Raw genomic sequence first — 13,039 nt, forward strand, 5'->3', positions numbered from 1 at the left:
CAGATACAACTGAACTTTGCCATAGGCATTGGGTAAATAATCTGTCCCTCAGTGCATGGGTTTTAGGATAGTTTGCACTAACAATATGGATCAAGAATCCATAGGCACAGAATGCAAACACCCACAGTGAAGTAAGCCAATTCATAAAAAAGACTTCTTAAGTAGTGGATTATATCTTGCATTCAAGTCTCTCATAAATATAAGGAGGCAGACAGTGTTTTCTAATCACATCAGACACACTCCCATATCAGTACACAAGATGAGATAAATGCTGCGGGCTATTTTCACTCTGTATGAGCTCCTACAACCGAAGTGATGCAAGTCTGTTTACCAGCTCTGAAACTCTGCAGGAGATCAAGTGTGAAGCAAACTAATAGGATTTGCACTTGTACATGTTTCATGATTCTCAAACAAAGAGGAAAATCTATGATGCAACTTGGGATTACTGGAGGAAAAGGAAGGGATAAGGAGTAAACGAATCCATAAATAAATCAGTGAATGAATAAATTGATAAATGAAGGGATCAATAAATGAATGAATAAATGTTTGCAATTATGAACCCTCAAAAGCAAAGGTTTTCTTATTAGAAAGTATTACCAATGGAATTTGCTCTCTGGGACTTTCTCAGTATCATTATGAGTCTTCATTATGGTAAACTGAGAAATATATGGTAAATGTCCAGGTCATCTAGGTTGTCAGTGGACACAGATTGCTGATACTGAACTATGTAGAACTCACACAATGGGCCAGGCAAGCCGCCCAGGCCAGAAAAGCCTTGGCTGGACAGATTCTCCTCATGCCGATGTTATTACTGTCGGAAGTCTGTGATGACTGTTAGCCGGCTGAAGTCGACAACAAAAGGTGGTTTTATCCTGTTAGCAGAGTGCTAACGTGTCTAATTCCTCTCTAGCGGATCAGTCTGTCTCTCTTAATGCAGCAGGCAGAGAAGAGAAAAGTTCCAACGCAGTACAACCGTCCTAGACACATGGATTGATCCCATCTATGTGGGTACAACGTAACAAGGTTAAGTGCAAAGTGTTTTGCTCTGCCAGCTCCAAGGTCAGCCAGTGATCTGGGCCTGGGAGGCAGGGTGAAATGAAACCTGCAGAGACATGTCAGAAATGTTAATTCTGGTTGACCAGGTATAAATAACACTGTCAGAGGAATTAGAGTTTGTTCCTGTGCTCTGCGTTTCACTGACAGAGCAAGAGAGGTTCTTGTGGAGGGCCTATGCTACGACTTCTCCAGGAAAAACAGTTTTCTGAATTGTATAAATATGTGTTTTGACTATTGGTCCGGTGATGCAAGGGTTGAAGGGCACAATTTAAAAGCACTTTTGAAGATTCAATTCTCTGACTTAATTTCCATAAATACTTCAATGTGCTTCAGTTTTCCTCTTACACATGCACCTCCAGCATGAGATCTCTTTTTCTTTTTTTTCCTTTTTTTTTCTTTTTTTTTTTTTTTTTGTTTTTTAGCACCACAGGGTTTGCAGTGACATCACTGACCCAGAGGAAGCCAATTTTCCTATTTTTGGTGACATGGAGCCAGGAAAATCCTTTCTCTTTCCATCTCTCCCACTCCCTATCAGGGTCTCTCTCCTTCACTCTCTTTCATCTGAGCTTTTAACAGCAGATAAACAGTAGAAAAGTTGGGGGTGAGCTGCATGAATGCTGTTGCAGCTTTATCATGTCACTTGTGAAAAACAGACAAGTGTATCACAGGACTGTGAGGTAATGCCGCTGTTGAGTGGCCATGGAGGGTGAAGCGGTGGTTCTCTTTAATGTTTCAGCAGCACATTATTCAGCAGAGTGAGATCTGTGGCCTGCAACAGCCAACTGCTGGGCTCTTTTCCTGTGCAACACACAGTACCTTGCAGCCGAAAAGCAAAAAACATATTTCTTATTAAGTTAGATCATTCAATGTTTAGATTTTAAATTTAATTGACAGAGAATAAGAGATAATAAATACATAGAGTAAGCCTTGTCTTCCTGATTGAACTTCTGCTGAGCTTCATTTCAGGGGAGGCTTAATTGAAAAGAGGGTTAAAGAGTAATTGAATTATTTATTTGACATAAGTGCACAATGGGAAAGTCCCCATACTAACGTCAAGGAGATAGTGATGTCATGAGCCCCCAAAAGAAAAAGAAAATAGTATTCCTTACCGCAATAACAGCAAAGACTTTATTTTATGATTTTAAAGTAAGGTTTAAATAGTAAATGATCAGAATACAATGAATAAGGTCAGCAATAAGACTGCAATGAATATGGTCAGTGAAGGTCTCAGTTAATTTAATATGGCCAGCAATGAGGTGATTGTATTACCTCGTTCAGCCTTGACCAGAAATAAAAGATAAAATCAAATTAACACATTAAGTAGCAAAAGATGACCATAAAAAAAACAAACAAAAAAACAAAAAAACAAGCACCAGCACCGGTTATATACATGACTGACCAAAAATAACAGCTCAGCTGTTGTTGGGAGGTAGATGAAATGTCATTATTGGAAACAGGAGTAGTAGTGTCTATCCTAAGGGAGTGCCTGGAATAAAAATGAGGGCATAGATGGAAGAATCAGTGAGAGCCACGATTACAGAGAAAGCACCTTCACATTTAGAATATTTAAGATGTAGACTGTAGTGACTAGTTTGAAATGCCAAAACAAAATAAAACATCTTTATCTGGGTTAAATATGAAGATGCTGTGAATAGAAAACACAATCTCTGAGGACTGTCAGCATTCTGTGAAAGAATGGAAATAGTTATAGGCCATGGTCAGGAACAGGGGTCCCTTTCAGAAGTAATTTAATGGCCAGCTTAGAAAATAAATGAGGAAAAAAAGGATCATAACATCAAATCACGTCATGCGACCAACTCACTATGTACTGATATTTGGAAAGGCAAACATCCATGCAGTACCAAGTGAAGGCACAAACAGTATTTTAGTGCAGGTTTAAGTGACAAAACAGAGAAAATCCAATCAAAATCAAATTTAAGGTGGAGGATGCTAAACCTTTTCTCATGTATATATGACTCCATATTTCTACACACACGGTTGTGTTTTAGAGCTCAAATTTGGAAATGGGGAACTTTTTGGTACAGGTACTGGGTTATTGCCTGGGCACTAATTTTCTTTAGTAATCCAGTTATAGTTCATCCATTGGTGCACTGCAAACAGGAACTGACATGTTTGAATAAGTAATTCAGCATAATTTTAAACGCGGCAGTTTGCCTAAATGTAAACAAATATAGGGCTCGTAAGACTACCTTCCTGTAGCTTCAGTTCTGACACTAAATGACTAAAGTCATTTCAGCGTGTTTGTGATGCTCAGAGAAAAATATATTTTGCCATATGCATATGGGGTAAAATCTGTTGTGCTTGTTCTGACCTGCAATTCCAACTTTGGCCACTGTACCAAAGTCCCTTCACAGTGCTTTGCTTTGGACCCATTACGCTGTAAATACAGCATGCTGAGAAACATCCGAGAACATCCAAGAACATTTTTAGGTGAAGACAGAGGCTTAAGAGAATTCTACCCAATCCTGATTTCAGGCAATCTAATAGACAGTCTGGTGATTATTCTCTATTTTGCCAGTGTTACTTACTGTCCTCGACCGGAAAAAGGTGGCGTGCTCGCTCCAGGTTGGGGGAGAGTTCCTGCCTCAAGTGGAAGAGTTTAAGTATCTTGGGATCTCGTTCACGAGTGAGGGAAGAATGGAGCGTGAGATTGACAGGCGGATCGGTGCAGCGGCAGCAGTAATGCAGTCACTGTATCGGTCCGTCATGGTGAAGAAGGAGCTGAGCCGAAAGGCAAAGCTCTCGATTTACCGGTCAATCTACGTTCCTACCCTCACCTATGGTCATGAATGTTGGGTCATGACCGAAAGAATGAGGTCCTGGATACAAGCGGCTGAAATGAGTTTCCTCCACAGGGTGGCAGAGCGCTCCCTTAGAGATAGGGTGAGGAGCTCTGTCACCCGGGAGGAGCTCAGAGTAGAGTCGCTGCTCCTCCACATCGAGAGGAGTCAGCTGAGGTGGCTCGGGCATCTCTATTAGATGCCCCCTGGACGCCTCCCTGCGGAGGTGTTCCAGGCATGCCCCACCGGGAGGAGGCCCCGAGGAAGACCCAGGACACATGGGTGTGACTATGTCGCTCGGCTGGCCTGGGAACACCTCGGGATCCCCCCAGATGAGCTGGAGGAAGTGTCCAGGGAGAGGGAAGTTTGGGCATCCCTGCTCAGACTGCTGCCCCCGCGACCCGGCCCTGGATAAGCGGGAGAAGATGGATGGATGGATGGATATTACTGTCCAGAGGGGGTGTATACTTTTGGCTAGTTAACTGGCAAGTCAGCCAGCTAACAAAACAGAAATGTATATATGTAAATAGCCACCTAGGCAAGACTGTCCTCCGAAGAAAAATGAGTGCCTGTGTCTATTCAGCAAATGCCCAAAAGTAGCATGTAGCATAGCATGTAGCAAGTGACAGAGTTGTAGTGATTCTCTTGAGAAACCCATGAGGCGTGTTAGACTTCATATACACATGTTAGAACATGATTGTTGTGAAAACATGTGGATATGTAACCTGACTAAAGTAAGATACCTTTGTGCTGGTTTGTCTTTCTGTAGGCATCCAGGATGACCCGCTCAGATGAAGACAGGGACATCGGGTGGGACGCCTGGGGCCCCTGGAGTGACTGTTCTCGAACCTGCGGTGGAGGAGCCTCCTACTCTCTAAGACGTTGTCTCAATGGAGGGTAAGCATCATTTAAAGGAGCTATACGGAAAAATGGGCCACCTGTCCAATTGATGATCCAAACAGATAGGACCAGCATATCAAACTTTAATCAATCAAACTTTATTTATTTATATGGCACTTTTCATACTTAAAAGCAACACAAAGTGCCTCACAGAGGCCAAAAACAACAAAGAAGAAAACCCAGCCCTCCCGCCCCGATAAATACATACAGAGACATATAGAGACACACACTCACAGACACGCACGCACACACACATGCACACACAGCCATACGGACAAGGCAAGGAATAAGCCACCTTTGGGGGCCATCCACACTGAGAGGGCCCTCAGCCCATGACTAGGGAGCGCCGCCCGAGACCACCCCGACCCAGGCAGACAGGAGACCCCACACCAAGGTGCAGAGGCCTCCAGCCAACCAGGCCAGAGCCGTCCCCTCGGCAGCGCCACCATCAGTAGACCAAGAGCAGCTCCCAGTGTGGGGGGCCCCCCATGAGGAAACACTGGAACTAAAAACCAAGGGACTCAGACATAAACATAAAATAAAATAAAATGAGTAAATGAAATAAATAGTAATTAAACATGTCGTTAAAACATGCAACTAAAATAAGACACGAACAAGGGTAAATATGCTAAGAAGCCTGATTAAAGGAATAAGATAAATCAAACAAATCAATTGAAAGCCTGATTAAAAAGGTGGGTCTTGAGCCTCTTTTTAAAAAGATCAACAGTCTGTGTGGCACTGAGGTTCTCCAGCAGGCTGTTCCACAATCGGGGGCCATAATAACTAAAAGCCACCTCCCTGTGTGTTTTAGTTCTTACTTTTGGTATGGTTAAGAGGCCAGTGCCGGAGGACCTCAGGGTCCGCAAGGGTTGGTAGGGTAAAAGTAGTAGATAAATAAGAAGGCCCGAGACCGTTAAGAGATTTAAAAACTAATAATCATCAAAAGGCTGGGGTACCTGTCAGTTACTGTCAGTAACGTTACACAATCAGCTACCTTAGAAGGTATCGCTAAAAAGCTAATGTTAGCAACATTAACTGTTTACTTACCAGTCTAGAAGAAATGTTGCCAGTTCATCAATGAACTTCATCCCTCTACTAACCAAGAGCTGTTTCCAGTGGTCGAAAGCCATGTGGTTGCTTGCTGGGAGTGGCTCTGTTTTGTGTTTTGCAATTGCCTTGTTTTCATTGACTGGAGGCGCTACATTCAGCATGATTGACAAGAGGTTAGAATGTACACTGTAGGCAGCGCTACTTCTTCATGCTCTCATGTCCAGCTGATGGCAGACTGGATGCTACAGTGACTCACTATTGCCTCTTGAGGTTTGCAGCTAGCAAGTTAGCATTCTAACTTCAGTAGATATCTCTGCAACACAATGCATACACATCTTTGACATAATGTCAAAACTGTTATTTGTTCACATTCTGTTGATAACTTGAGTTAATTTTTGGATGTTTTAAACTAAAAAGTCTTAACACAAATTGACAGCATCTCTGAATTATGGAAATACCTTGTGGCAGAAATCTGATCATTAAAAAGGAAAAAAGAACCCAGCATCCAGCCTGTGATCCCTGTACAGAAATTTCCTCTTTGCTTTGGTTGATGAGACTGTTTAATGACTAAAACTGTCAACTGGTCAGGGCTGTGGATCTGCTCAGCTGACATGTTACATTTTTCATACCACAAAATATTTGAGAGGGATATCCTGCTGAAGTGTTTTGAAACCAGTTAACCAGATGTCTCGAGTTCAGTCTCTTCACCAATAGGTTGTTTGCATATGACATCATGTCACTCTTTTGGTGCAAACTGCAGATGGAGGGCAGGAAGTGATTTTCTGCATAGGAAGCACTATAACATACACTCAAAATGCCTATGTTTTGCATTATTTATGGTTGCTCAAATTGATCAAACCAAGAAACCATGAGGAGCTTTTATCAAGTCCCAAAAATATGGTGAAAAATCTAAGGGTGAAAAATGCAAGAAATTGAATAACGCCAGAAAAATGACTTGTTAACTGTCTGTTGAGGTCAGGAGGATCTGATTTAAAGGCAAGGCAAGGCAAGGCAAATTTATTTGTATAGCACAATTCATACACCAGGCAATTCAAAGTGCTTTACAGAAGCATAAAAAAAGCATTAAAGTAAAAGCTACAAGCAGCATGACTAGTTCACGTAAGACAGGTTAACGTAAATAATGTACCCTGTCTTATTTCGAGACAATCCACGTCTTTAGTGGCACCGCGGCACTGAATGTTTGTTATTAGGTCTGTTGCTAGGTGGTCATCCCGGAGCACATTGGGACCAAGGTTGTGGACCCAACCGCTGACGAAAAAGTTGTATTTTTTCCATACTTTTGTATGCTTTCATTTGGTTTAGTAGAACGACATCTGAATGACCAGGTAGTTGGTTATATCTGTTGTCTCAGTAGCATGCAAATCTTTCAGCTCAGTTGAAAAATCACTGCTCTTCATAATGTAATGGTCACATCCAACATATGTTCTGATTTTCTGTTAATACCTGTCTCTCGTAATTTCATGTAAACTGGCACAGTAAGAACTTTCCTCCATCTCGTCCATTGCAGTTTTCTCTTCCTGCCCTTGATCTAAATTTAACGTCATGTGACTGCAAACAACTTATAGACCCAGTGTTTGAAGGCACATCATGTATTGAGTCTGTGGAAGATAGAAATGATCATAAATATCCTGTGTATGTAGCTGATCCCAAACAAATATGTTAATAGTGAGTGCAGTGATAATAGCAGCAGTAGCAGAAAGTTTATAGCAGAATTTTTATTGAGTGTTTTGGTCACACATTAGTGAATGTATTCAGTGACTTCTTCATCTGCCCCCAGTCTTTGAAAAGTTTAAAGGATAATGCCAATTTGTCAAACCTCCAGGTTAATCAGATTTATTTGGAACAGAAAACAAAGGTGAATTGAAAAATTATTTAAAAAATAAAAAAGTAGGCAGAGTTGTACTTTGGTCCATGATTAATATCTAATCTGGTGGCCGTATCCTGAAAATAGGACCTGTGATGAAAAATATGTTGGTTCATATTGTGCTCACGGTGGTGTTTTTATTGAAATAAGCATAAATTAATTGATAGACAAAAAATAAAAACTGTGGGCAGGCATTGGTGAAGCTAGACAAAAAGCCAGGGGATGAACATGGTCAAGGGAATGACCAATGAATGTCTACAAACTTCCAAAGAAATCCATTAGTTATGTAGATATCTCAGTCCCAACCAAAGTGTATTGATCATCAGACTGACAATGCCAGCCATGCCATTAATACGGCTGGAAAGTCTACATGCCTGCGTGGAAAAATCTGAATGGTTAGATGACTAAACAAAATTAAAACATACATAAAAACATACTCCACTGTAAAGGCTAAATCCAGTTTATTACACCTTGGATTGCTTCGTCCTACTTTTTTCCCATCATTTGTATCAGTTAAGACAAAATTATGCTCAACAAAGTATTTGCTGACATCTGAGAACACAGCAGTGTCACTAAATAGAAGCATTGTCTTGAACTCAGAGACAGAACAGGAAAGAAGGGACTGAAAGCCAATACAGAGTTCAGTCCATGTCTCAGGGCCGATGTGGATGCGATGATGAGGAGTCGAGGAGACAGTGTCTGGGTCAAGGGTGTTTTGTGTCTTCCTCATACTAATAAACACATAAAGTGTGTGTTGTTCAAATTGTTGCTGTTTTTGAAAGACACAATCAGGTTGTCAGCTCTCACAGCCGGCCTCTCTGCTCAGGTATTTGTTTTTCAACATTACTTGTTCAAGAAGTCATCACTGCCAATCTGTTTCAGACTACGTCCGATGGCCTCCTGGCAACACATTTGTCTCCATTACATCTGACTGCTACGCAGCCTTACTTTCCCATACAACTGCTGAAATTTCTCCCATTTTAAGCATCACTGTCGTCAGTACGAATGTTTATGTTTCTACTGCACACAGACGAACCGCACGTACAGTAAATGCAATGCCCAAGCTGGTTAATTGGCACCTTGTGGTTATAAGTGGAAATGAGTGTACTGACAGAGATAAAAGAGGAGTGAACACACCCTGCAAGCTGGCCTTTGGATTTTTTCTAGAGGTGGTTTAATGGTTTTGTTTGTCATATTTGGGCTAGTGTTGCTCTGTTGAATGTGTTTAGTGGAGGAAGGTTTTCTTCTATGGAGCGTAGAGCCACCAGTGCTGAGAAACAGATGTTTATGGAAAGGTTGTCAGCTAAGGCCCTAACCTTTCACCTCTCTCTGCTGCCTTGGATCTCCCTGCTAAGCCCATCCCACCAAAACAATTTCAATCTCGTGCCAGAGCCTGCCACAGTTTGTGCCTCACCAAGGCCCAGGTACCTCTCACCACAATTCGTCCGCCCCACTAGCACTTTGTGGCACCAAGGCAGTGCACCCCACACTTCCCAGGCAACTGCAATGCCCTTGCAGCAGGATGAGAGGATTGTCCAGATATCCTTTTCAACTGCCTCAGCTTCAGCAGTGAGGGGCAAGAAACAGTGATGGACCTGATTTCTTGAGGCGGGATGCATTGGACTGTTGCACCAAGTTCTAATAACATGGAAAAAGAAATTGGACATGCTCATCTTTCTGCCAGCAAAAGCTGCATGGCTAGTACACACTGCACAGGACTTAAAGGTAAATTTCTAAAATACAAAGAGAATGTGGTGCATGACCACACACACACACACACACACACACACACACACACACACACACACACACAAACACACATGTTGTGTTTTTATCACTTGTGGGGACATTACATAGACTTACATTCATTTCCTGGAGCCTTACCATAACCCTAACCCTAACCATAAACACTATCTGCCTATTCCTAACCCTATACCTAACCTAACCTTACCTAACCCGTAACTCTATCCTCAGTCTTCACCCTAAAATTTAATGATTTACATTAAGGGTCCCCATAAGGCAGGTGAATTTGAAGTAAAGTCTAACTCTAAGTGTAAGCCTAACTCTATGTCTAAATCTTGGTGCTAATCCCCCATTTTCTCATAGATAGATACTAATAGATTCGTAGATACTTGCTCCAGTATAACAAGGTCACTGGTTTGTTTCACTCTGTAAATAACATATGATATAACTTTTAGTTTAGTTTTCATTTTAATCCACTAAAAAGTTTGAAATTTGAATATTTCTCTAAAAGATAAAGGGGGTATTCAAGGGACTTAACAATGCTTTTCTCTAAATTAGTGGTACTCACATCAGACAGAATGTGAAAAAAGTGAAGCAACAGAAGCTGAAATGTCCTTACCTGTAGTCGGTTGTATGGGTCAGTCTTCAACAACACATAATGCAACTTCATAGTATCTAAATGCCCACACATCCATGTTGGAATCCAAGCTTTCTGTTCAGAATTTTAAGCTCAAAAAATAACCTTGATGACATCACAAGGGGTTAATATTGTTAAAAGTTTTAACTTTGGAAAGCTTCTTCCAGAATGTAAATCTGAATGTATGTAATGGACTTTTAATTTTAACCTAAACCATAATCTTTTCCTAAACCTAACCAAATAGTTTGGGTGTCAAAACCTATGTACTGCAAAGGTCCAGTTCAACCTAAACCTGCAACCATTTTACGACTTTAACCACATGAAGACGAAGGTTTGGTACGCCTTCTTGCTGGTAGTCTCCAATGGTCGTATATGTTGTTCTGGGAGTCAATGGCAATCAAGCTATTCTGTTGTTTAGGTCTGAGGACATGCTGCATAAAAATACACCTGTGCAACATCAGTCAAGTTTAATCAGAAAACTGACAAATTGTACAAAAGAGTCTAGTATTTTCAAATTTAAACAACTGCAAAATTCAGGTGCTATTTGTATCTTCAGAGTGCATTATGAATTCATATCCGAATAATATGTTTTGTATTTATTTACATCCCTATGTGAAAGAAATTACCACCTTTACTTTCCTTTTTTGTAACAACATCATTATTTTATGAAAATGACTTTTTGTTCAGTCTCTCTCATTATCACAAGAAAACTGCTTTGTTATCCTGGGAAAACTGGATAATCACTTGAGACCACTCTTTTCAAAATGGTTGCAGCCACAGCCACTTAAGGCCTCCTAGCAGATATTTTGACACTCATTAATCTCTCTCTAAACACCTGATCAAAGCATGATACAGTAATTTGGGTAAAAGACGTTGCGAAATGACATCTGCATTAACTTCATGTCCTAGATTATTCTTATTAAAACCCCCTGCAAAGTCCTCTTTGATAATATGTCAAAACTGAGTTTATCAGTCGGACGCATATGTCCCCCTGGACTCTTTGAAGTCTGATGAGGATCAGTGTCCTCAGACATCTGAAGACTGGCAGTGCTTGGGTGAGACTGGCTGAGCGTGGCCTTGATCACTGTAAACCCTGATCACATCTCTGAGTATCTGGAAGTGATTGAGGGACCTGATTTGTTCAGACTTCCTCTGCAGTGAGAGATTCACACTACAATCATTACAGAAATGTCTCCCAGTAAGACCACTGTGTGTGTGTGTTTGTGTGTGTGTGTGTGTGTGTGTGTGTGTGTGTGTGTGTGTGTGTTTGTGTGTGTGTGCATGGGAGAGGGCCCATTTGATTTCCAGACATAATTAGCCTGGAGAAGTGAGTGTAATGTGTGTATGTGTACATACTAGTTATCCATGTGTGACCTATCTGGAGCAGTACCCTAGATACTGTATTTGTTTGAGTCTGTCACTGTGGGCAACAGCAGACAGATGTGAGAGCATTCATCTTAATCTTCAGTTTCATCCAACTCTTACACAAACTCAGACGCTGTCTGGCTTTCTGTCTGAGTCTGGTGGAGTGGCGCTTGTCTTTGCCCTCTGTTGTGCCTTGCCTTGCCTTGAAGTCATGATGAAATATGTGTCTGTATCTAAAATAACTGACAAAATCCACTGTCCACAGCTGTTAAGATGTTAACATGGAACATAAATTTTACATGTAAATTGTTGCCAAACATCACGCTGAAGCTAATCCTAATTGACACATTTTTTGTAAGCACAGCTGTCAAACTAATGCAATCAGCACAACAGGGTAGATGGAGGGGGTCTGGAGGAGGGATTCAGGGGCAAGTGACCAAGGAATTAAGGACAACAGAGCCAGTCACATCAGGTGGACACCCTGGAGCCTGGACAGAGCAGAGGACTTCAGACAAGTGGCCTTGGACCTGGACAGGGCACCAGTACTCAGGTGGCCACCAGGGAACTGGACAGGGGTGCGGCGGGAGGCTGGGCAGACAAGCAGAGCCACTCTGCTAGACAGCCCAGGAGGCCAGCGACAGGACAAGTGGAGACGACTGACTGAAGATCTGGCTGGGCATCAGTGGAGACAGATGACTGGAGATCTGGAAGATCTGGCTGGTCTGCATGCTGGGCAGCTGAGACTGGAGAAAGCCAAATGGTATTGGGAGCCATGCCTTCTGTTGGAGGTCTCATTTGGGTGTCCCCTGAAAATAGCAAGACCACTGGACGTCAGGGTAGGTCCTTCACTGGTCCATTGAAAGCTAGTACAGTTCGGGGGAAGCAGGTGGTTGGCTGCCTGGTTCAGCAACCTCACAAAGTGACTCAGAAATTGGGAAAAACACTTACAAAAATATCACAGACACAATAGTGAATAGAACTGTAAATAAATCAGTCAGTCGTTCTGCACATCAGTGATCATCAGCTTCAGAACATCTCTGCTTTTACACATTTTGTCCAAGTCGTAGTGTTGTCCGTGAGTTTGTGCCAATTGTAACAATGGTTTAATCTGACCTAATTGGACATGCATGTAGCAGTAAGGCAGGCCTTCTGGAGAACCAAACTTTCCTTTCAATAACTCCTACCAGTGGTAGTGAAGTGTCACTCATGACTCTAGCCTACATAACCTCATAGAACATTGTTTTTTATTTAATATTTACATTTAAAATTTGTAAAAGTTAGCAAGTTATTTCTCTATTTCCTGTTTTTATGTAAGCAAGAAAACTAACATGGCCTGACTGCTTGATTGCATTTCTGCAAAACCTTACAATTGTAGAGTATGTGCTCGACAAGAATGTTTTTTGTTTTTTTTTTACTTCATTCCAAACAAGATCAAATATGCTCAGGGAAGAGGATGATGAAATATGTCCAATACTGAAGGGCAGCATAAAGAGCTGTTCTTGAAATATTTAGAAAAAAAAGAAAAACTGGAGACCAACATCTAGTTGAAAGTGTACTGTGGGAAAAAGATGGTTGAGACACAGATGCAATGTCCTTCATATA

General features: G+C 41.5%; 1 protein-coding gene across 5 annotated transcripts in view; it reads left to right on the forward strand.

The window, feature by feature from the left end:
• adamtsl3 (ADAMTS-like 3) overlaps window positions 1-13,039 on the forward strand; it is a 235,733-nt gene that overhangs the window by 101,939 nt on the left and 120,755 nt on the right. For all 5 annotated transcript variants that reach the window (XM_076727218.1, XM_076727300.1, XM_076727446.1 and 2 more), the window contains one exon: window positions 4,627-4,754. In XM_076727218.1, the coding sequence (XP_076583333.1) occupies window positions 4,627-4,754 (128 nt within the window). The remainder of the gene's footprint in view (window positions 1-4,626; window positions 4,755-13,039) is intronic.

Source organism: Chaetodon auriga, chromosome 1 (assembly GCF_051107435.1).
Source record: "Chaetodon auriga isolate fChaAug3 chromosome 1, fChaAug3.hap1, whole genome shotgun sequence".
Lineage (NCBI taxonomy): Eukaryota > Metazoa > Chordata > Actinopteri > Chaetodontiformes > Chaetodontidae > Chaetodon > Chaetodon auriga.